This window comes from Uloborus diversus, chromosome 5, assembly GCF_026930045.1.
Source record: "Uloborus diversus isolate 005 chromosome 5, Udiv.v.3.1, whole genome shotgun sequence".
Taxonomy (NCBI): domain Eukaryota; kingdom Metazoa; phylum Arthropoda; class Arachnida; order Araneae; family Uloboridae; genus Uloborus; species Uloborus diversus.
This window is the reverse complement of record NC_072735.1, coordinates 816,911-843,536: the sequence shown is the minus strand read 5'-3', so window position 1 is coordinate 843,536 and position 26,626 is coordinate 816,911. Positions and strand designations below refer to the sequence as shown.

Below are 26,626 nucleotides of genomic sequence, written 5' to 3'. Positions count from 1 at the left end.
GGATAATAACGATACTAATGATAATGTTCATAAGAATGATGACGATGATAATGATCGTAATGATAACGATAATTGAAAATGATAATAAAGACAATAATGATGATAATAACGACACTAATTATAATATTCATGATGATGATGATGATGATAATGATCGTAATGATAACGATAATTAAAAATGATAATACAGACAATAATGATGATAGTTATGATTATAATAATAAAAAAAAAATAATAATAATAATTATTATTATTATTATTATTGTTATTATTATTATTATTATTATTTTGCTTTTTTTAAGGAAGAATTATCTTTTTCGTTTTACTAAGTAATAATGAAATTAGTATTAGTTTATTTAGTAAATTACTAATTATAAAATTCGTCTCGAAAAGTTTTAAAATAGTTTTCTAAGTAATAATACAAGTTAATAAATATATTACATAAATTGAGCTATCTAAATACATATATTCAGTAATCATATTTAGTAAACTATAAGAGGTAAAAATTGTTTATCAAATGTCAATTGTGCAAAATCACTAGTGTAATTATCTTTTAAAGAAAAATCACAATAATAATTATGATAGAGAAATTGAAGAAGAAAAAAAAGTTATGAAGAACAAAAAAAGTGAATTAAGCCATTAATCAACGTAAAAAGTGCACACTCTGACAGAAATTTGAAAAGAACTGATTCAAGGTAACAGTGGAGCCCTTTCATATGCGCAAAGTTTGTCTGCACTCAGCAGTACAACTGTAAAATATATATGCAACTTTGCTGTTACGTGTTGAATGTTCTGGAAGAGATTAAGGTGGTTCGTTCTGCACTGAATAGTACTTCTAATACTACGTTCTGACTTAATGCTGAATAGCTAGGGGAGGTTAGTATTCATACCCACAACAATCTTCATATGTGTTTTTTACTAGAAGTATTTCTATTTTTCGATCTTTGGAGTAAATTTAAAACAGAAGTAACATTATAAATTAGGGAATAGCAAGCAAACCATAGTCAAGCTTAAATATTTGTGATGTGAATTATTTGTTGCTAATTTAGTGATATTTCAGAGAGTTATCGCAAAAAAATGGCAATCAAATCTAGTGTCAAATTGGGAGACATTTGAAATGCTACTCTTTGTCTCAAATATTATCAAGTTTGCTACAGAATCTTTGGCAATCCATCGACAAATTGTCATCGATTTATGATAGCAAGTCAGCTTTCTTTGAATCTCCTAAAATGGAAGTATACACGGAATTTTCTACAATTTTTCTAAAGATTCTGCCAGAATGAAGTAATCTGACTTTTAAGCTTTAACAACACAACTACAGAAAAATGATGTATTGTTTACGCATAGCACTAACTATATATGTAGTAAATGCCAGTTTTAGAAATTTCAATTAAAAATAATTTACAAAATATATAACACAATCTTATATTTACCTACAACAGAAACATGCACCTTTCCATAAGCAAGCTGTCCATCAGGACTCTTGACCTTACATGTGTATTCTCCTTTATCTGCGGATCTTTGTACATTCAAGATGGTTAGTGTCCCGCTAGGACTGATTTTGTGCTTTTGACTCATAGCTAGAAGGACATCATCTACAAGATAATATTTTGTTTATTCTTGCAGGTAATAGATGTCGATAGAACAAAAGAATAACATGGTTAATAGCTTATACAATGCATAATTCAGAAGTTTTAAGACTGCTCTTTGAACTAGAAATGTCTTGGACGTTTAAGTTCAGCGCAGTGAAATTCTTCAAAATATGATCCATCAGCATCAATACAGCGCTGCCAGCACGTCTTCCATTGTTCTTAGTCCTTCTGGAAGTCCTCGGGCGACATGCTGCCAAGGGATATCGTCGAAGACTGTTAGATTGTTTTTTTCCATCGATGGAATCGAATCACTTCCTTTTAAGACCTGTCTTAACACTAGAAAGACGGAGGGACCTGTGTGGCCCCTCGCGTAGTTTGTTATTTAATAACTCGGATAATATCTAACGGAATTTAATGGAATTTTCTGACTTTTCATTATATGACACTATTTGAATGCTTGTTTAATCATTTAATCATCCGCCTCATAGTACTGTTAATATTGATCCTTATACCTAGAAAGGCGGGAGGGGCCACAGTGGCCCCTTAGCATTTTGACAATGAAAAAATTAATTTTTTTCCTTTCTCCTAATTGTTGTAGCATAAAAAAATGCCATTCACTCTAGTTTAACCTGTAACTTCCTCTTTATGCAGCCGGTTGGATATCCAAATGCTATAAACAGTACCGACTGCTTACCATCCTAACGGTGGCCATTGCTCTTAAAAAGGAAAACTAATTCAACCTTTTGCCCATTATAGAGAGAAAAACTAAAAATAATTAAGTACTAAGTTTTTTTCTAGTCATGAAAGAAGGTGTATCAGGCATGTGGACTCCCTCAGGAAGAATTTTTAAAATACTTCACTCCAAAAGTGGGTAGGGGCCACACTGGCCCCTTCAGTCTTTCTAGGTATACAGAAAATGTCAGTCGTTCTAGTGTTTGTCTTAATTAGGGGAAGACGAAAAAGTCCCTTGGAACCAAGTCGAGGCTGTAGGGTGGCTGCGCCAGTTCTGTCACGTTAAATTTGACCGAAACTTCGTCGTCGGCGAGCGACGTGTGAGCAGACGCGTTGTCGTGGAGGAGAATCCAGTTGCCCTTGATCGGCAGGCATACGTGGCAGACTCGAAACCTCAAGCGGCGGAGCACTCCAGCGTGAAAATTTTCTTTCGTATCTCCCACTTTTCGATCGAGGTCACCACTCAGGCAACAAGTGATGCACTCTCTCCAGTGTTCCGAAGACAACTGCTCCCCTTCTCAGAAATAAATCAGTCTTGAAATTTATGATTCACACCTTGTAGTGCAAGGTAGATTCTCTTATTAAACATTTATTTATCAATCTTCCAAGTCATTGGGCTTCGAATTTCAGATAATTATTATTCAAAATATCATTCTGTAGAGCCAAATTAGATTCCAGGCTTTGTAATTATGTAGGCTTTTACTTATTTGTATCGACACAAATTACCGTGCCAAAAAGACATTTTTGTTTCAAATTTCTGCTTGGTTAGACTGAGTTTGACACAATTTTTAGAAAGGTAGTTTACATACGCTTAAAAATAGTTACAATTTAATAAGCGCTGCTTTCACAATTGTAAAATCTGCAATATTTAAAGATGAATTTCCTGAATACTTCAGCAAAACGTGGAAATAAAATATTTCCTAAAGTTCAAAAGGTAAGAAATAAAGTTAAGAGCATTAGTGTTTTCCTATTGCTTACATTCAATCTTTAAACCGAATCCCCATGTAGTTATTTGAAGTTTCACTTTCTTAAAAACAACTATCAAACTCAAATAATAAAACAAAGCAGCTATAACATTAGAAAACAGTCGTAGGCAGATAAAAGGTATTAACGGCAAATGATTCTTTTTTTTTTTTTTTTTTTGCATTTTTGTCGTTTATGTTACGTTGCTTTATTGCAAAAGATTTCCCTTTTGGCTTCAGCTGAAAAAGGAAAAAAATGAAAAAGTCTAATTCCAACATTATTATTAGTGTTGAATCCAAAACACGGTTTTGAAATATCTCTAAAATTCATTTCTGCAGATTCTGTTGTTTACGTGTCCATCGCAGCACACTTTACTAACAATAAAACGAAAGCTTTCCTTAACGTTTTAAGATCAACTGAACATTTACTTGTGTTCTATTGTTTAAAAAACAACGTCTTAGGCTAAGATTCAAATGTCATAGCATAAAACATTTTTTTTCAGTTGCAATATGTAAAGTTATTAGCGGTTACGAATGGACTAAGTAAAACAACACTCTCAATAATGTATGTGCAAAGAACAAAAATATGGTTCACACAACATCTAGATTATGTGAAAGCCTTTAAATTAAAATACGACAAAAACAAAACGAAAAAAAAAAGAAAACATTTTGTTATTAAAGTGTCTTGCAACGGTATGATACTTGAAAAGAAAAAAAAAAATAGCGTGCTAAAACCTTTCATGCAAACTTACCAAAACGTACAATAAGTCGAAGAAAAACACGATTTCGGTTTCAAAAACTGAATATTCTGCGAAAGAGAATGACGCATAAATGAATATTAACTATTCTTTTAATATCTGGCTATATTTTGTTTTATAAATATTCATAAACCAACTAATCTTATGCTTTAGAGTATAAATAATTAGTATCGTTTTAAGATATTGTTATTGAGTAATAAGTTTTTTTTTTATTTTTTTTTTTCAATTTTTTTAAGTGACCGAATTACATGCACGTTTTCTTTCTTGAAGAAGAGCGTTAATTATTATTCAAAATCCGATTTCCCCAATTCATTCAACATGCTTACGCACTAGGATTATCAAGAAGCTTAAATGACACTATCAAACAAAAAAAAAAAAAAATCTAATAGTTAATAACGAATTAAAAAACGGTGTCATGGTATTAAGAATAATAATTTAATAACTGCATTTCGTTTCCACTCAGAAATGTATTAGAGGGATATTAGAAAAAGATTTACCTAAAAAAAGCTTTTGAAAGCTGATATAGTTAACGTTTGTTTAATAACACGAAATTTCTAATTGAGCAGAAATTTTTATTTATTTACTGATAACATGTTTCTTTTTTAGACTCGATATAGATAAATGTGAGGCATTCAAGCTTCTAAAGTAGTTTTATACGCACGTGTTAAAAATATCTTTAGTTACATACAAATTAGTTTATTAGACCAAACATAATTATTAAAATTAGCTAAGTAATCCTTCATAAATATGCACATATTTATGTGAAAATCATTTTTGCAGCATGAAATATAAGTTTCCCTTCCGTTAAAAATATTGTGAAAATTGTATTATTTGTTGTTTTGTTATAAAGTTAATTTTATGTGACATTTTTGTATAAAGTTTATTTTAAGTGACTCAAAACCTTTTAGGAAAAATGTTTATAGAAGTTATTTATTACAAACATCTAGTTATATTTTACATGAGAAAACAGTTTATTTTCCTTGAAATAGCAGATTGCTAGTTGAATTAATTATTTCAAATTTATGTACGTAAAAGTAATGAAAATTGTATTATTTGTAGTTTTGTGATAAAGTTAATTTTATGTGACAGTTTTGTATAAAGTTAATTTTAAGTGACTCAAAACCTTTTAGGAAAAATGTTTATAAAAGTTATTTATTACAAACTTCTAGTTATATTTTACATGAGAAAACAGTTTATTTTCGTTGAAATGGCAGATTGCTAGTTTAATTAATTATTTCAAATTTATGTACGTAAAATTAATGAAACAAACATTGGTAAATCCTGATTATTACTATTACACTGGAAAATAGACATTTTCTCTTGAACAAGACACTTCTATATGTCATTTCAAATATTTCAAGCAATATTTTTTCTGGTAAAATCACACATGTATGTGTGATTTTCTTGGGGAATCACACAACGTTATCACATATGTATTCGTGGTTTTCTTGGGAATGACACAACGTTATCACACATGTATGTGTGATTTCGTGGGGAAACCACGTTACCTGTTCACACATGTACGTATGATTTTTTTATGCAAAACATTTATGTTTATTACGTTTTTTAAACTAGTAATTTTTCTATAAATCATAAATCTCTGGCATAGTGAAAAATAGATCTGACTTTTATCACCAGACTTTAGAGCTAAAGAAACCCCCCCCCCCCCCGTTTTCACACAGTTATATCTTACACAATTATATCTTTCACAATTAGATCTTGTAAAACATAGGGGAAAGTTGCAGTCAATGAACCACATAACTGTTTTCGATTTATTTAGAAAGGAAATTCAACTAAAATTTCATGTTAAATATAGAAACAATTTCTCAGTATACTTCTCTTTTAGTAATAATATTCACTTTCATCATAAATATACACAATATAAAGAATGAAAATTTAAAATAAATATTTTAGCATGTGGTTCATTCCCGGCAACCGGCTGCTGTGGATGGACCATTGAGTTTCCACCGATGGACCACATTCTCAAATTAAAAATCGATGCGTAACTTACAAATATCTATAACAGATTATCAGTATACACTACAAATAATTTATAGAAAAAGATATTTATTTTCTAAAATGCTTTATTTTCAAATAAGAGAAACATAAAAAAAAAAAAAACTATAGCATTCACACAACACACAGTTGTTGTCATCATACCTCGTTCACCTCTTGACATTTTCCCAACCTGCGCAACATATTTTCAACCTCTTTTGAACTGTTAGGAGTTTTGTTAAATCCGTTTTGAAAATTTTCGTTCGACGCAATATTCTACTTGCTCTCTAAAATGTCAAAGAACCTTTTGACCATTTTATTACTGAAACCGGAAGTTTAAGTCACAAACTACCAGAGAATATAGTGCTAACAGACATTTTGTAATTGAATCTGTGGGACATGTTATTTTTTCTAAGCCTCTTGAAAGGCCAATTCCTCCCATTTTTCGGAAATAATTCCAAAAACGTCTTCTCTAGTTTCAAAATATGATCCACTTATTTTATATTCCTATTTCGGAGGGCTTATCTCCTAAATTTCCAATAAATGACTAAAGTTGCAACAAACCAGTTTTTATCTTCCATGCGACTGTTTAATATTGCTTTCAGGGCTCTGTATCATCGGTAGACTTAAGGTCTATGTCACCATTTCTGTAAGAAACTGTAGCACGTTACATACTCTCACTGTCTACTGGCCTTATTTTGCTAAATTTTGCCTTTTCTGGAACAGCAAAAGTATTAGAAACTGTATTGTTATCTTTTAAATTTTTAATCATTTAAAATGTCATTACCAACTAAAAAATCAAACCTTATCTCTTGATCACATTAATTCGAACAAGGGTGTTCTTGTGTACATTAAGTCATTACTAGCAAACAAGAACCCCATTTTCTCTGTAACTTATTTGAACCTGTTGTTACTTATTTTATTTTCTACTGCTAATTTTCTTTCATCGAACTGCAAAGCTGATTAAAAAAAAACTTACTTTTATACCATTTAATCCCCTTAATGGGATATCCACCATAGGGGCAGCGGATCTTGAGATCCCGGCCAGCAATTGCAGTCACATTTCCCATAGTTCGGACAAATGGCGGTCCATAAATATTGAGACGTGCCGCATGGAAAGCACTCCCAATATCGTTATCGCCTTGACATCGATATTCCCCGCCGTCTTCGACTCGAGCATCGCTGATGTTGAGGATGCCAATCACGTGTCCCGAGTCGTCCACACGATCTGCTGCGGTAATTCGGGGGCCCGGCGGCAGGGGGACATCGTCTCTGTGCCAAGTGAGGAGCGGAAGTGGATTACCGGCAGTGACGCAATTTAAAGAGATTGTATCTCCTGGTTTTGCAGTTTTCTCCGTAAAAGCGGTAATCAAAGTCGGGGCCACATCTTCAAGAGAGGAAAAATACAATGATGCTTTTCGTGAAAGGGGAAACTAAAGACAATAAAGAAGGTATATGCATTTGAAGACACGTTTAGTCTTTTTTTAAATAAAATGGCCATTTGACAACTATTTTAAAATCTAACTTTTTATGTTTACATATTTTTTACTTATGTAAAAAAGTTCTGTACATGATGTTGGTTTATGTTTTATTTTGTACTAATGGATAAGGTACAGTGCAGTCACGTGATATAATAACTCTAGTCGATTAACATAGATTTAAAAAAAAAAGTTGTAGAGCTATTCTGCCATGCTATGCACAGAAGTCGTATCTGCACTTTTCACCAAAATTGTGTTATTGTCTCCAGGTGATTCTTTGTAACATATACTACCTACACACGGGACGGGGAAGTATTAAAAGTAGTATTTCTGCAAAAGTGGCTCATGAATCAAATATATGGAGGCACGAAACGAAAAAATTCCTCATTATGAGCGCAGTTGCAGATGCGTATTTTGTAATTAGCACGGCAGTATTTTTGTTGATTAATTCTAATCAGTAAAATAAAATAATAATATTTTTTAAATAATAAAAATAATAATATTAATAATAATAAATAGTAATAATAAAAATAAACAATAACAATAACATAAATGATAATAATAAAAATAACAGTATATAAAAATAATAATAAAAAATTACAATATTAATAATAATAACAAAAAAAAATAGCTAAAATAATAACAGTAATAGTAGTAGCAGTAGGTTTTAAACATGCGAAGTGTTGCAAAATATATGAAGTATTATATAAAATGTATAACACGATTTTAGATAGTGTTTAACAAAAGTTACTAGTTATTGAGTAGCAAGTTAACACGAGTATTGATGATTTTTGAAATTGGTGCGGTGCACTTAATGAAGATGTGTAGATATCAAAACCAATATGTATATATACATTTTTATTTACTTTTTTTGCGAAGCAAGGGGGGGGGGGCAGAGAATATCAGCAATACGCAGTACCTTTTTCTTTAGTAGATATAAAATAATGCTTACCAGATATTGTTAGCTCTGCAGTACCTTGAGCTACATCAATCTCATTGTAGATGAAACATTGATACATTCCAGCATCTTCCCTCCTGACAGACGATATGTGCATGACGTCACGTGACAAAAGTCGAACCCTGCTGTTTGACAATAGTGGTCTCTGGTTTCTCTTCCACAAGATATTGTGAATAGGGTACCCCGTGGCATTGCAGTTGAATGTCGCCTCTTGTCCGATGATTAGGACTTGTCTCTGCGGCCATATACTCACAGAAATGCGAGCTAAACACATTAAAATGTCATTACCTAATATTTGCGATGAACATAGTTTATTACGATCTAAGCTATGAAAATACAATTTCAGTTAAACATAATGTGAACAAGCATTTATTTCCGTAATTTATAAAGCAACATAAATCCAAACACAAGCCAGGAAAAAAAAAGACTGTTTTTGCTGAACATACTTTACGAAGTTAAGCACTACTCAAAATTGAATTTAGCTAAGGCTATAAATTACTACAGATTTTGCCAGGAGTCGATATATGAAGAAGATGAAGATGACTAGGTATTATAACAGTTTGAAGTATGGGAAATCATCTTTGTAAATTATTTATAATTGAGTTCCCTCAGGTAAATTAGTTTAAATTTATCCGAAAAAAAAAAGAACATGCACGCACCACATTGTTGAGTTTGTGCAGGTATATTTTTTAATTTCTTTACTTAAAAAAAAAAAAAATATTGCGATTTTCGGATAGCAAAAACATATACAATTTTGAATAATCTTTTTCTTGTGTCATGGCCTTTTGTTTATTTTTAAGGAAAGGAAAACGTTTTTATTTTATTTTTATTTTTTTATGGCGTTAAAAAAAAATTGTTTTCTGTCATATATCTTCGCCTTAGAACAACACTATAGATATCTTACAGTTGTTCCTGTGATTAGCTGTCTTACGGTTGCTCTGAGGCAACGATATGCTCCTTTGGGTGAGGGAACATGTGAACAAGGCACGCATGAACGAGATTTTTTTTTTTAAACACAACTATCAAACTTTAAAAAAATATTTTTAGTAAGAAACGTATTATATATCTAATACGGCAACGGGCAGGTAAAGGACAATAAATGTAAATGCTTCATTCTTTTGCACTTTTGTAATCAATTGTACCTTAAATTTATTCTTCAAGTTTGCTTGTTTGGTTTCCGCTGAAAAACGGTTTTGCTCCAACATCGGAACGGGACTTCTGAGAGGACAAGCAAAGGCACATGGTACACATACATAACCTCTTCCAATTAACCGGCAAAAGAAATCTTATTCAGGAAATTGCACACACCATAAATTTCCTCACGGGTTTAATAAGGCAACAAGTTGAAGACTTTCTGTTACACATGACCCAGAGAGCAGCTGTAGAACATGTGTTTACCCTCTTGACTCCTTAGAATATCGGAAAAACGTCAGAGTCCATGTCATAATTCCTCTATGTTACGACATGAATGGGGTTCATACTGTCGTTTATGACTATTACAACTTGAAGGTAACTATGCATAGAAACATTCAAACTTAGCTAAATACTTGCTTAAAATGAAAGAGGTTATATTCACTTTGGAACCTGTGTGTATGACTAGCAGTCGACTAATGTTGCTCTTATCATTGGATAGACATGAAATAAACTTATAAGATTCAAAGCACAAAAGATAGTTTATTGTACATATATTATAAATATTATGTATCGTTTCAAAGCTTCGAGTAGAGTAGGATATTGTTTTAAAAAATACTTTTATACTTAAGTGTTTAGAAAAGTTAAAATATAGTTTTTCGTGTAACTGTTCGATAACACTAATTTGTTGACTAACTGCTAAATATCAAAATGATCAAAATAAATAAAACTAAATGAAAACAGTTAATAATAAATGTGTTAATTGATCACATAAAAACAACAGTTTTAATTATGTGAACATTAAAAAAAGGTATCGTATCCTACACAAACACTAATGATACAGTAATCGGTTTTGTTCACATCCGTCCCAGATATTGTGCTCACAAGTGCCCATCATCTACCTTCGGTTTCATGCTTAAAAATAAAGTACTTTTAATTCAGCAAAAAATAATAAACATTGTCATAAGTTTTCACTTGAAGAAGATACTACTCTTACTAAAATAAAAAAGTTGTTACTTCAGAAACACAAAAGGTTTCGTTACACTAAAGGTTTCACAAAATCGTAGGACTATTCCTGCCATTACTTGAAGTTATCTAAACAAAACGTACCATGCTCACATATGTCTCCCCTTTTCCCTACACTATATTTACCTAATTACAAATGTATTTTTTACGCATACTGTCTGACCACGGATTGTATGTAAAGAAAAACATCCGTTTTACAACCGGAAATGGACAAATCTATTATTTTTAGCGATGTCAGCTTTTGCAGAAGCAGACTCTCATTCAAATGAGCGGGATACGCGTACCAAATTTTTACTTTTCCCCTTCATTCAGATAGATTCGTCTCATCTGGACGTTTGAAAATTCCATACAATCCGTGGTTGGACAGTAAACAGGTATGTGCAATGAAAAATAAATGCGACAAAGGAATCGTGTTATTCATCAATTACCGCTTTTTCGTTGCCTCATATTTATTTTGCTTGCTTATATTTTCCAATTAATACGCTTTAATGCTCTTACATCGACGGAAAAATTGAGTTGGAAAAAAAAACGTCGAGAAATAACTGGAACTCACATAGGAAAACCGTTGAAATCGATTAAACTTTTACACTTAATTTGAGTAATTAGTTTTCGTTTCAATTTATTTATAATTTAAAGATTTTTGAAATAAAATACCGTGGAGAACGCAATTCAGTCTCATTTTACTCACTTTCTTAATTTTAAGTTATTAATTTATTTATGGATAATTTAGGTATCTAATGCCTTCATTTTCATTCGTTTTAAATTATTTTGCCATCATATTATTGTTTTCTTTTAAATCTATATTTTTATGTTTTGATTTTTCCGTTTTCAAGTCAGATACTATTAGTTAATAATTCATTGCTAAATAGTTTATTATTTTGTGTTTAATGACTTTTAATAGAATCTTTTAATAGTCTGTTAGTAGTTTAGGTTATATTAGTAACTGAGAAGTTTTAAAAAGACGATAAATGTTTGTATCTACTTTCTGCTGTTAATGGGAGGCACTGGACGGGATTGTACAAATTATATTGCGTTAATAAAACTTAATTAACGTTTCTAAAAACCCTTTGAAGCATTTAAAGAATTAAAGTAATTACATGAAAACGCACTTCATAACTACCGGGAGACTACAAATATACCTGACACAACTCCTAGATGTACAATAATATAAAATGTATTTCCATTTAAGAAAATACCATAAGTTACTAAAAAATGAATCATAACGTCTGGCACCAAGCTGAAAAAAGCTGTTGTACTAAACGAAAACGCACTTCATAACTACCGGGAACTACAGATATACCAGACACAACTCCTAGATGTACAATTATATAAAATATATTTCCATTAAAGAAAACGCCATAAGTTACTAAGGAATGAATCATAACGTCTGGCACCAAGCTGAAAAAAGCTGTTGTACTAAACGAAAACGCACTTCATAACTACCGGGAGACTACAGATATACCAGACACAACTCTTAGATGTACAATAATATAAAATATATTTCCATTAAAGAAAACGCCATAAGTTATTAAAGAATGAATCATAACGTCTGGCACCAAGCTGAAAAAAGCTGTTGTACTAAACGAAAACGCACTTCATAACTACCAGGAACTACAGATATACCAGACACAACTCCTAGATGTACAATAATATAAAATGTATTTTCATTTAAGAAAATACCATAAGTTACTAAAGAATGTATCATAATATCTGGCACCCAGCTGAAGAAAGCTGTGGTACTAAACGAAAACCGCAGACATAATGGATTAATATTCGCTTGTTCTAAATTGAGATAATTAAAGCGGAGGACATCTAAATCAAAGTGATAATGCATTCTGCAAGCAATTACATCTAAAGGCTTTTATAGGGGCAATAATCAAGAGATATGACTGCAATAAATCCGTTGCTTCGAGTTGACTATTAGTTCCTTTGACGCAGTTGACTCAGCTCAGAAATCGTAATGTCCATAAGTAGATATTATAAGGTGTAATGCAATAAAGAAGGTTGTGCACATCAGGCCTAGACTAATGCAAGTCAAAAACTGCGAACTTAACTACGACTACCTACAATGCGTATGAGTAAGCTAATAATACTCTGTACATAAGGTCTGTCCTTCACTATATACAAAGAAATGCCTATCGCTATCTCGTAGGGGAGGTGCGTTGTTTTTTCCACATAGGAACACAATAACATTTTTAACAAATAGCGTACGGGAAACGTTTACTTCAAGTAGAAGGGGTGATAAAACTGATTAACTCCGTTGGTTTTTATATTTTTCTTTTTGTTGCACTGTTAGTGTTAGAATAAGTATACATGTTCGTTAGTGATTTATAAATTTAGATCATGTGAGTGTTTTCGTTTGAGTTTTATTTTAGAATTTAAATAACAAAAACAGTAGTGGGTCGGAATATATTTGTAGTTAAGTCAAAATTGAAAAAAAAAAAATGTTTAGGTATGATTGTTACAGTTGAATAACATAGAGTGCAATCATCCATTTATTATTTTGCGCATTGTATCTGCGTCTCTCCCTGCATTATATTTGCTTTCCTTCAAAGCCTGGTTGAGGGACGCCGACTTCTTCTTTCGACGCCCTACTCAAATGGCTTAAGCCCTGGTTTCCTAGAAGCGAAATCACCGAGCTTTAGCGTTGCTACTCGACGTGACGCTGAAATGAAAGTTAAATGATTCCGACGTGGCCACTCACGACGTCGATTTCGCTCGGGCGCGCATGCGCAGAAGAATCAACTTTTCCTCTCGGCGGTAAGCGATGCCGAAGGTCGGCGATTCGCTCCTAGGAAACCAATGCTTTAAGCCTTGGTTTCCTACAAGTGAAGTCGCCAATCTTCGGCGTCGCTCCTCGCCGAGGGGAAAACTTGATTCTTCTACGCATGCGCGCCCGAGCTAAATCGACGTCGTGAATGCCACGCCGGAATCACTTGAGTTTTTTTGTGTTGAGTTGCGTCACGGCGAGGAGCGACGCCGAAGATCGGCGACTTCGCTGCTAGGAAACCAGGGCTTTACTGAATTCGGTGTAGAATCTTATCTTGTGCATTCAGCCATAACAGCGTTAATTATAAAAGGAAAAAAAATATCCTTGGCAATTATTAACCAGTGCAAAAGAGGACGAGTCCCAATCTATGCACCAGCCAAAGGTTCTTACGCTCTTCTAAATCGTAGTGACAGTGTGACTTACATTACTACAGAAATAGGAATAGAAGCAGTAGTATTGCGTTTTACTGTACTCTGGTGTTTGTTGATAGGTTGAGGCTTCGTTGAAAGCCCCTTTCTCATTCCTAACGAATTGGGGTCAGTGTTGACGGCTAAAATGAGATACAATGATTTGAAGAATGAAACGACATATGATTGGAATTTTTACACGTATACTTAGAGGATTTTAAATGCCAACAGACGCTGTTTAACCGATTGACTAGCAGTGTGCTGTATATCCATTACGAAATTTAACAGAGGCTTTTTAAAAGCTAGACTAACAGTGCAAAAATCTATCCATAACCAGTGTACATTAAGCACCAGGTGCAGTTACAACTTCCTTTTAACTTGAATACAGTTGGTTGGTCTTATTGGATTTCTTTGCAGAGGAGACTACATTACACCAAACGATGGTTAAATTACCGAAAGAAAATAAAAAAAAATCACGGAAAATGCAAACTGGGTTTTAAGTGCAAAAAATGACATAAAAACTTTTAGAATTTTTAAAACTTACGCCTAAATCAACCCATTAACGACGATTAAAATGTAAGTACTTGAATGCGCAGAATTGTATTATTATTATTATTATTATTATTATTATTATTATTAGTGAATGTCTGGTATTGTTAACAAAGTCATATATATGCACTTTTTTTTGCAATAGGCATACTCGGTTAAAATTTTTTGCTTTTATGTTAAAATACTTTGCGTGTTTTTTATGTCTGTAATGTTAAGATTGTCCGTTGTTGCGTTGTTTAATGCGGCAGTTTGTAATAGTAGTTTTCTTATTTCCATCTACTCAGCAATCTTTTTTTTTTAAGCAATCACGATTGCTTATTGCTTTCGTTTGACAGTATTTGGCGTCCTCTGATTCTATTTTCCCACCGCCATCCTGCGCATCATCACCGCCGACCGGCTCCTCACGATGCTGCTCCTATAGCGAAAGCCGTCTCCAGGTTGCATTCATGTCCTACACACACGCGCATACATACACAACTACACACACACGCACACATACATAACTACACACATAAACACAAACATACACCTACACAAATACACACACACAAACACATACACACACGCATACATACAGACACCTACACATACACACACACACAAAAACATACACACACACACATACGCACAACTACCCACACACTTATGCCAGCACACAGACACAAACACACATGCCTACACACACAGACACATACCCCCTACACACAAACACACATACCCCTACACACAAACACACACGCCTACATGCACACACTCGCGATTGCGAATAACATAATTTGAATTCAAGATGTCAAAATTCAATTTTTTTTATTACGACTAAGAAAAATATTATAATCCAATATACCGTGATATTTTCTTACATGTATAAAAATTGCAATACATTAGTCAATAATATTCCGTATATATGAAAGATTGTGTATGTATATGCAAGTGTATGAAAATTAGACTGGCTAGACATGAAAATGATGAAAATACGGTGCATTTAATATTGATCAGCTAAAGTATGATTGCATCGTTGAAGTTTATTCACAACGTATGTGTAAGAATCTATATCGATAGTAATGTGAAATTGCTCTTCAACATTTTAAATCCAAATATATTATTAGACTACTAGCTGACCCGGCAGATCTCGTTCTGCCACATAATTTTTTTCTAGAATTCAAAAACTTTGTTGTATTATTTACAGCCTCGTCAGAATCGCAAACTTTATCGATTGACTAGCTGTACCCGACGCGCGTTGCTACGCCAAGAAAAAAATACATCATTATACTAATTTTCATGACAATCGGTTGTACGGGACAGAAGTTGCTACTCTGCAGTGCCTTCTGGTGGCGAGTGGCTTCAATGAGCATATTATGCACCTTCTCCGTGGAAAAATACATATATATATATAGCAATTTTCATAATAATCGGTCCAGGTATCAAGTGAAGCCGTGACTATATTCAAATTTTGTACTCACGCAGTTTGCAAGATAAATCAATCGCTAAAAATATCAAATAGAAAAAGTTTTAAATCCCCCCGTTGCATGAAAAGCCATAAGACAATAAAGAAAGAATTTATTTGTTCAAACTCAAGAAAAATGGCAACAGCTAACTTCTTATTAATGAGATCTTTCACGCGAATTAATTTCTGCAGCCGATAATTTTATTCGTATTTATCCAATGGATTGTGACTTAAATTGGAATAAAAAAGGAACTATCGATCGGATTTTTTTCGAACTGGTCTATAAACATTCCCAGAACCAAAAATAACAAACGGTGAAATTTTCAGCCAAATCTGCCGGGTAGTTTTTGAGTTCATGGATGACATACAGACAAACATTCATTTTTATATATATAGATTTGTATGATACCAAGTCGCCAGGTCGTATCTCGAAGTTTATAAATCGTCAACCTCCTCATTTTTTTTGCTGCCAAATATGGCTCTTTTTGCAAACCACGCGCGAAGCATGTATTGTGTGCGTACATCGCGGTCAATGAGAACGTTTTGCCGAATCAACGATGGTGCTGAAATTAGTGAGCAATTTTATGCATTCAAAATTTTCATTCGTCGATATCTGACAATGGGTCCAAGAACTTGACAGCAAATGGATCTAGTAGAATTTGGACGTACATGTTTTGGCTCGATCTTTTCAACATTACGATACAATGGCAAGGATTTCAAGTAAACTTTAATCTCATCAGCGACTTTTGAATGTAGAATGACGGAAATGTTTGTCTGAAATCACTTGAATTGAGTAACAGAGTGCGTTACCTTTTGATGAACACTGCGTTTGGGTTATTTTGAATATTCAGTATCAGCTTAAATGAATAGCTGAATGAGCTATTCTGTATCCATCCAGTAAAGTTACTGCAATACAAAATGATGCAACGGATATAGCGTTGTCAACATTAGATCATATTTCGGCAAAAATTGCAAAATGATAAATTTGCAAGTTTCACATTGGGCAACCCCCCTCCCTCGAAAAAAATGCACCTTGCCCCGCCGAAACTGCCAGATGTATAATCAAAATGTCACTACCCAGATTTTGTTTCTTTTTCTTTCTTTATTTTTTTTTCTCTTTTTTTTTTTGGTCTTTTTTTTTTGTTCAAAATTGGGAATCAAAAATCACCTATAACCTCAACGTTTTACCCTTCCACTCTTTAATCGCGAATTTACCAATTATCAAAATCCCCCTTCAAAGAGCGAAATTGAAAATCATTGCAAAAGCCTTGCTTAAATTATTTAAATATTTTATTTGTTAACAAATAGCAGATGGCGACAAATAAAATTTTTAAATATTTGAGAGTTTTTCGATGTTTTGAAAAAGCGTCGAGTCATTTTGACACTTGGTAGGCAAAAAAATTCTAGATAGAGGCACACTAATTACCTATCGGTATGATATATATATATATATATATATATATATATATATATATATATATATATATATATATATATATATATATATATATATATATATATATATATATATATATATATATATTACGACCTATTCTCATACCTGCCAAATACACATTAAAAAAATCATAAAAAACGGTCGATCCGTTACGGAGGGAATGAAACACAAACACCGTGACATAACAGTTTTAAGTATTAGATTTTTCGACTTTTTTTTTCTTTTATTTGGTGTCTAAAATAACAATACTCCCAAAATTTACCCCTTCTACCCCCTCCCTTTAAATTTTTTAATCGCAAATCTCCGAAGTATCAAAATATTTCCAAAAAAAAAATCAAAGAGCGAAACTGAAACCATTGTAAAAAAAAGCATTGCTTAAACTAGTTTCAGACATTTTTTTTTGTTACAAATAGAAAATGGCAATCAATAAAATTTTAAATCAATGCTGCCAAGTAGTTCTTTAATCATATACCATATTTTAATTATAATTATTAAGTAGTTTTCTCTTAATTTTAACAAAAAATCAAAACCAAAGGGCATATGAGGCAGTGAAAAACAAATGGATGTAAGTGACAAAAGTAAAAATTTGAAGATAACCAGTACAAATAATAAGGGGACAGCTCCTCAGCTTTGGGGTAAGAGATGGTACGAGTAGCTCTGGTGGGTGGTGTTATACAGCATGAAATAGAAAAAAAAAAGTCAATGAAAGCCTACCAAAACCTTATCTATAAACGAATTTTACTCAAAACTTGAAAATATCCACTTACATTCTTTACTTTCCTTTTCACGGCCTCATATGAGGCACTGAGAAGCAAAGTAATGTGACTTTTTAAAGTTCGTCATAAAACGAACTTAGAGTTTAGATCCTCCGTTGGCTTTCATTATTTTTTGAGCAATCACGATTGCTTATTACTTTCATTTGACTGTTTTGATGTCCTATGATTTTATTTTCCCGCCAGCACCCTCTGCAGCATCACCGTCGACCGGCTCCTCACGATGCTGCTCCTATAGCGAAAACAGTCTCCAAGTTGCGTCCATACCCTACACTTACACGCATACATACACGCACGTACGCACACACACAAACACATACACACATACATACACGCACGTACACACACACACAAACACATACACACATACATACACGCACGTACACACACACACAAACACATACACACATACATTCACCAACACACATGCACAAACACATACACACATACATTCACCAACACACATGCACAAACACATACACACACACAAACACATACACACACAAACACATACACACAAACACATACACACACACAAACACATACACACACTCACACACACTCAAACACACACACGCGCATACATACAGACTAATATACATACACACACCTAAACACAACTACACACACACACACACGCTTACATACAGACTCCTACACATACATACAGACACCTACACATACACACACGCCTACATACACACACACTCGTGATTGCGAAAAACATAATTTGAATTCCAAATGTCAAAATTCAAATTATTATTTTTTTTTACAATCGTGGTGCAAAGCACGCCGTAGTAGCGCGTGTAGAGCTACTAGTGCCACCCCTTGCCCGAAGACAGATTAGAGTATTTTCTATTATTTCTACTGGTTATCTCCAAAATTTTAGTTATCTCACTTACCTACTTTTGCCTCATATTTCAAAGTGACTTTTAAAAAAATTATGTATTAAGGGTTAAATATTTTTTTCTTCATTACTAGAATTTAAAATACTGGAATAAGGAAACGATACTTGGAAAATATTCAGATTTTCAAAAATCACCAAAAAAGTTACCCGTAACGCTTAATACGCTTTCAATCCGTCTTTCTCCTATACTGTTTCTGACAATGCATTGGTATATGCCTCCATCCGAAAACTGTATGTGTTTTATATTCAGCACTCCTTGGTTAATCCATATTCGTCCATCTTCTTTTATGGGACGCAAGACACCGGATACGTCTTTCATCCACCTTATTGAAATAAAATACAGATATTTTAAAGAAAGCTGAAACGGTAGTTTCCATAAACTAGATTTAGTAGAGATAGCTTAATTAATTTTCAAACTCAACGTAAATGTCAAATTCGACAACAAACTGAAGATTAATATCTTACTTAATTTGAAAGATTAAATTAAGATAGGTCGAATATATTTTTATGATTTAAATCTTGTGTAGGAACTAATTCAAAAAAAAGCGGTTAGCATACTCGCATTATGTTAAAAATGATTGATTTTTCTTCTGAAGTTACTTCAGAAAAGAAAAAGAGAAAAAAATGTCTTCGGAAAAAAATGGTTTAAAGATGATTCGTAAAAAACATTTCCAAAAAATTGTAAATACTGTTTTTTTTTTCGTTTTCACCTTAAGACGAAGAAGTTAAAGTTAATTGAAATCTACTAAATCCACTGTTATCAATTTTTGGTACTATTTTATAAAAAATGTTTTGGTTAAAAAAAAAAAACTACCTGGAAGTAAAACTAGTTCAATCCCGTGTTGTAAAACAACTTCCGAGAAAAATATATCGGTTTAAGATGTTCCCATTAGTTCCTATATCGCTTTGCAAAGTATGTTTATGTTTATATCTACATTAGTTTTACTTATTCAAAACTTGTTTAAGAGCAGAAAGTTACAATATTTTTCATTTAAATGAAAAAAATCTGAACTATTTTTTTCTTCTCAATCTTTTGGTTATTCGAGACAGTTTAATAAATGACAAAAACTTTCATATTAACCCTAGAGAAGTCGCGTTTCCTTTTGTTACGCTAGTGCTCGAGCTTCGATCTTTTCCCCGCCGTAGCGATCCGTGAGACGAAAGCAGAAGAAAGGAAGTGCCGGGGAGAAAATGACACCTGACAAGGATGGCGCGCTATTGGTCTAAATGACCAACATACATTTCCAAAAGTTATGCAACCTTGAAATGCCGAGGAAAATTCTCAGAACTAAGTGTGTGGGCTGGGGAGCGTCTGACCTTCAGCTACACAGACGGGTCCCATTATTAGAATAAGGGGTGGTGGGATAGAGCGAAATATCTGACAACGGGCGGGGAATCGACCGAAGCGCGACTTCTCTAGGGTTAAAGAAAATATGGTCGAATTACATAGCAAATTTTTCTACAAGACCAAGCGGTGACGTTGGACAAACAGGCCACTTGAAATATGTTTTCTGCTGTTATTTGTGATACCATTTCTAGCCATTTACATAAAATGAGGTTAATCTATTCTCAAGATATGCTAACAGTGTTATCTTGTCTAGTTCAGTACAGATAATTCTAAAAGGGAAGGTTTAATAAAAATCACCAGATGTGCGTCTTGTTTTGTTCATATTGCTCATATTGCTTGAGAATGTATTTCTGGCTTATACAATATTTTTTAGGCATTTACTCCTTTTGTTTTAAACACAATACGCGTTTCTTGCTGTAAAAATCATTATCAGCTTAATCAAAGCGAACAATATTTGTGAAATTTAACAGCAGTCTGTCCATGAATCTGTAAGTTTAGCGAGAAAACTTAAATTTACAGATTCATGGACAGACTGCTTTTTTTTTCTTGAATTACTTTTAGCAAACGAAATCTTCTCAAACTAAACGAGAAAAATGCGACCTAAATATAAGTTTTCTTTAAGTGCTACTACTACTGTAAGAAAAGAAGTAACTATGAATTTGTCAGTTTACATGAATTGCAGAAAGTAATTACCGTTACAGAACAACCTGCCTGTCATTTAGGCAGTAGGACCAACTGCATTTACGTATGCAACCGAATCTTTCCTTTGGATCTAACTCTAAAAGTTATTCAACGGTGAAATGCAACATTTAATCTCTAAGTTAAATACAAAAACGGAGAAGTAACGTTTACTTGTAACTAGGTGGGGGTGTTCCTTGAGCAACACAAGGCAGTTGTGCAAAACTGTTTTCTTCAGCTCTGACTTGAGGATTGTTAAGGGTTACTTTCGGAAGAGTTGAAATTTGAGAATCTAAAAAACAGATGAGAAAAAGGAGTGATTTTAAAATGCAAACATTTGTTTAATAAGATAAGATTATACAGACACAAACACACATGCGCGCGGGAACAAATATATATATATATATATATATATATATATATATATATATATATATATATATATATATATATATATATATATATATATATATATATATATATATATATATATATATATATATATATATATATATATATATATATATATATATATATATATAAATATATATATATATATATATATATATATATATATATATATATATATATATAAAATTAAAATTTGATAAACGTTAATATTGCAGAAAAGTTGCCTTTACAAGAGATATTTAGTCATGGAAAACCATTTCGACAGAAAAAAAATATCTTGAGGGTTCGCCCGCGCCTTGAAATTGACCATTATTGCATAAAAAGTGAAAAAAAGTTGGAAAAGAACAATTTGATGAAACATAAAAAATAAAAATTTGATAAAATTGATGTAATATCACTTAAGAGTAGACTTTTGTGTAGATTACAAACCGCATGTGATCACTTTAATAATAAACTATATTTTAAAGTTTCTCACATTCTTTGAATTTGGCGAATATAGCGTCGAAACTGAATAACATCGTGAACATTATTATTTGGAAAACTTTGCTTCAATAGTTATTAATTATTACATAGATACGGAAAAATAAGTAAAACAAGCATTTCTTATCCAGTAAAAAAAAAAAAAAAAAAGATTGATTTCCACTTAGTCAATAACTTTAGCTCAAAAAATAAAATTTGCCTGATAGGGAACAATGGTTAAGTGTAAAAATTTGAAAATTTAAATATAGCTGGAAACAATCGATAAAAGTCACACCTTCGAAACAAAAAAGCTACTAAATAAATTTTAATATTTTTGAGTTCTCATACTGTAATCAAATTGATTACTATGAAATATACTTTGACGTGCGATTTGAACTACTTGACTCCTGCCAATTTTCGGTCTTAGTGTTTTATTGTGGCATAGTTCTGGATTCTAATTTGACTCGAATAAAGCCATTTCTCTCGGTTAAAAAACAACCAATGGCTGGCGCTTCGATCTCTAATTTTACCTATCGTTTCACTGCTTTAGTATCACATGTGAGGTTTTGAAAACCATAAAATTCAGCAGGTACGACATGAAGCACGATTTTGGGGGATTTATATATATATATATATATATATATATATATATATATATATATTAGTTTCGTATATGCAATTTAAACTCGTTACTTCAAAGTTTTCCAACCTTCTCTTACCTTCAACTTGCGTCTTTAATTAAAGTCAGACTATTTCAAACTTAACTTTAAACTTCTGTGATTTTAATAATCCTCGAAATTTTCACATGCAGATGAGTCACTTATATACTTCGAATTAGAAAACCTGTGCATCATTTTCATTTTCATAAGGTTTTTTTTTTTTAAATATTCGTTGCCAATATTAATCTTCCATTTCATCTGTCTTAACTTTAGAGCTCTGCATTTTAAGATTTGTTACACATTTAAAAGAAATGTTTTTAATCAAATTTAAAGTAAACAATAGTATAATACTTCTCGGAAATTATAACTTTAAAGGAATGGCCATAAAAGTTTATAGTTATTATTATTTTTTTAATTTTCGATCAAAATCTTATGAATCCAAAGCATGTTATACCTTTTAAATACATCATTAAAGTGAGGAAAACGTTAAAAGAAGAATGGTTTATGCAGTAACTTTTACAAATACTGCACGACATGATTATAAGTTCAACATTTTGCAACTCGCAACTGTCTGAGAAATTTTTTAATAGAAAATCGATACTAATTTTCTCGTATTCTTTTGGAATAGGTGGATTATATATTGAACTAGAGGGTGTACTAGAATCGCCGTAGGGACAATGTAAAGCTTCTAGTGATTTCCCTTGAGCTCTGGAAGGTAATGAATGAGGTTTCATAGAAAAGGTGTATCGCTTACGAAAATACATCCATCTCTTCTTTTTGCCCTAGCTGGTGGTATTACGTATTCAAAGGGGATTTCTTTTTTACTTTCCATTAGACAATAGAGAGGAAAAAATTTAGTTGTCAAAAGGATTATTAAGGTCACAGTCACGTTTGGGGAACATAACTATATTTTGAAATATACTTTTTTTTAGGTAAACTGAAAAAGCAATACAGTCGAACCCGCTTAGTAGAATAGCCATTTTGCGACGAAAAAATATTCTTATAAGCGGGATAGTCTATTAATCGGGATCAAAACAACGCATTATATTGGTTTGAAACATTGAAAAAAAAATTATATTGAGCGGGATATTCTTTTAACCGATATTCTAATAAGCGGACTTGACTGCAACAGAAACTCAAGAAAACAAGTAGTTCTTCTGTAGCACTTACGTTCATAAATCCATAACAAAATTCTGCAAAAAAAAAAAAGTTTTGAAGAAATGTTAAACGTTTGATTCAAATGTATGTATTTTAGTTTCTGTTTGTAATCAGTTGAAATCAGTTTAAGAGAATTCTTCCTGATTCCAATTTTTTTTACCTGTTGTTTTTCATACAAACCATTATATTAACAAATAAATAAATAAATAAATTAATAAAAACGGTAGTGACTGTTTAGGGAAAAATATTAAACAATGATTTATTGAAAACATATCCATAATAAATAGGAACACTTCCTTTGTATTTTTGAATTAAACTTAGTGGGCATTTTTTATAAAAAATTTTAAGCAATAAATAAACTGATTCCGTCATTCAAAAGCCCATCCCGATTAAAGTTATCTTGAACTTAAGTTTTGCATTATTATAATGTAAGATGCAATTATTTGTAATTAATGTTCAAGAAGGTATATTTTAAAAAACCTAATTTTATGTTACGTGGTAAGTCCTTATTAGAGAAAGCAGTATAGTTAGTGGTAGAAAAATAAATATTTCTGTCTTTTATTTTCTGATTTAATGATGAATTAAGTTAAATAACTTAAACAACAGTAGATAACAGTACCATCCTTTTCATCGGTAAGAATTTTTAATTTCTTACTGTTAAAATATTTGCAACTTTTATACTTCAAGACAAAGGTTCTTTATTAACAATTATTTTATCTGTATTGCTAATCATTTTTCCTACTCACATGTCTATATTAATAAAATGCTAACATATGTAAAGACATTTGGGCTGATTACTTATTTCCAATTGGCAACAGTTAAATAAATGTAAAAAAAAAGTACCTTTGAAAACTTTAGGCGTCTAACAGTAGGTGTAAATGAACGTGAAAATAGGCTGAGTCATACCCTACACAATTAAGTAATAGTATTAACCTTGCATATGGAAAATACTCAAGAGCACAGCAGTGGGACAATGTCGAAAGCCTGGATTGTTTGTAATGCATGTTACTGGACATAAGTACCAGCAAAAAAATTATGACCATCGGTATTAAACCTTGGCACCACATCAAACTACAAAAGTTCCAATGAAGTGTAAAAATTCCAATATAACACATCAGAGAGCAAAAAATAATCAAATTTTAAAACAAAATATGCCTCCAAAATATTTTTAAAGGTATTAAAAAACTTTGAAGGGTTCCGTAAAATGCAAAATAGCTCCAATAGTACGTATATCTCCAATCTTATATTATATATATATATATATATATATATATATATATATATATATATATATATATATTAGGGTGGTCCTTATTTATATGGGAAAAAAAATTCGGAATTCAACAAGTGACGCCCCCTAGTTTTGTGACACTAAAATGAAAAGTAACGTGTGCAAAATTTGAATTCGATCGGTCAATAATAACACGTGCCCCTAGGCCGTTGAACTTTAACACTTTTGATAATTTTCTCACAAATCTTCGAAATTTTACTTCGTACTCAGTACATCGTTTCTCCTAGGTTTGCAAAATATTTTTACAGTGAGGTAGCACTAAAAATAATCTTTATAATTACTTTACATCATCTAAAAATTTTACGTTGAATAACAATGAAATAATGCTTTAGAAACTTTCCTTAATCATACGCTTTTCCCAATGCATCTCGATAGTGTGTATTTTTTTTTTCCGATAGTCTTGGACGGTCTGTAAAATAATTGTTTTTGTGACTCATATTCGGTAAATTAACTGCGAAATTCTTCGAATAATATTGTGCTCCTTTTTCAGTTGTATCATTCACAATTTTCAGTATTTTAACGATCTTTCTTCCCTTTAAAGAGTTTCCTTCATTTTGCCGTGAATCAGGATCAAATTGAAAAAATATTTTAGTATTTTTAACTTATTAAACAGTTTTATTGACTCGTAATTGATTCTATGAAGAGGAAGATCTTTACCAAGAAAGTATTCCAAATCATCTACAGTTATCTGAAATTTGTTAAACAGACATCAGACACGTCTTCCTTATCACAAGCATGTTTTGGACTAGTGTTTTCCTATCTTCAAAGTTAATTCCTTCATCCAATACGGACAAAGCTACTAGTTTATCCCCTAAATACTATAAGTGATTTATAAATTTTACAATCACTGCTTCTGCTGCATGTTTGTCGTCATTTTGTACGCTGCTAGTTTTTCAGACATATTATATTCTTCAAAAAAGCCTCGATTGGGTTGCTGCGAAAAACCATATCTTCATACAGCATTTAATTGTAAAACAGCTTTGTAAAACAACATTGAAGGGCTTTCTTTTCATGTAAGGTCAATTTAAATTGTTTCCTAAATATAAAAATTTTTAAACAAAAATTCTTTTTGCCACCTATGTGGCTCAGGGATATGCTCCAGGTTGCCGAATACATATCCCTGTAGGAGGAAATTTACCAGGAAATATTATTACGAGTTATGAGTATTATCTGCAATCTTTCTCAATTCCGCTTTTTACGAACAATAAATCATACGTCATCAACTTCGTCTTTCTTAGAATTTAAATGGTATGTGCACTTGATTGAAATGTTATAACTTCTGAATGATGGAGATCTTTCCACAAAATTTTGAAGCGCTTAAATAATTGAATATCTGATCTAGAACTAAGAAAGGCAAGAACTTCTTTAAGGGACACACTCTGCAGTACGATTTCAAGTGCATGATGCTGGCAATCCAAGTGTAATATATCGCCGTTCAAGTTTTTGCTCTAAAAAATTGCATGCACAATTCATTGGTATTGCAAGTCGTTGTACCAAACACTAGAGCTAGAACAGTTAGTAATAAAGAGCTATCATATAAGATATCACAAGCAACTGAAGAAATATCTAAGGAATTCCGTGTAGCTGTTCAATATTAGGACAAGGAAGCTATCACGGTAATCCTGTCGGCGTTCTTTTTCCAGTTACATCTGGATGTAGCTTTGTATCCAAGTGAATAACTACA

The 26,626-nt window shown here is 32.2% G+C and overlaps 1 protein-coding gene across 1 annotated transcript in view; it reads right to left on the bottom strand.

Annotated features, from left to right (window-relative positions):
• Positions 1-26,626, bottom strand: part of LOC129222400 (cell adhesion molecule DSCAM-like) — a 105,152-nt gene that overhangs the window by 37,975 nt on the left and 40,551 nt on the right. Inside the window, 5 exon segments of the mRNA XM_054856905.1 lie at positions 1,434-1,595; positions 7,019-7,426; positions 8,470-8,739; positions 19,086-19,261; positions 21,139-21,256. Coding sequence (XP_054712880.1) covers positions 1,434-1,595; positions 7,019-7,426; positions 8,470-8,739; positions 19,086-19,261; positions 21,139-21,256 — 1,134 coding nt within the window.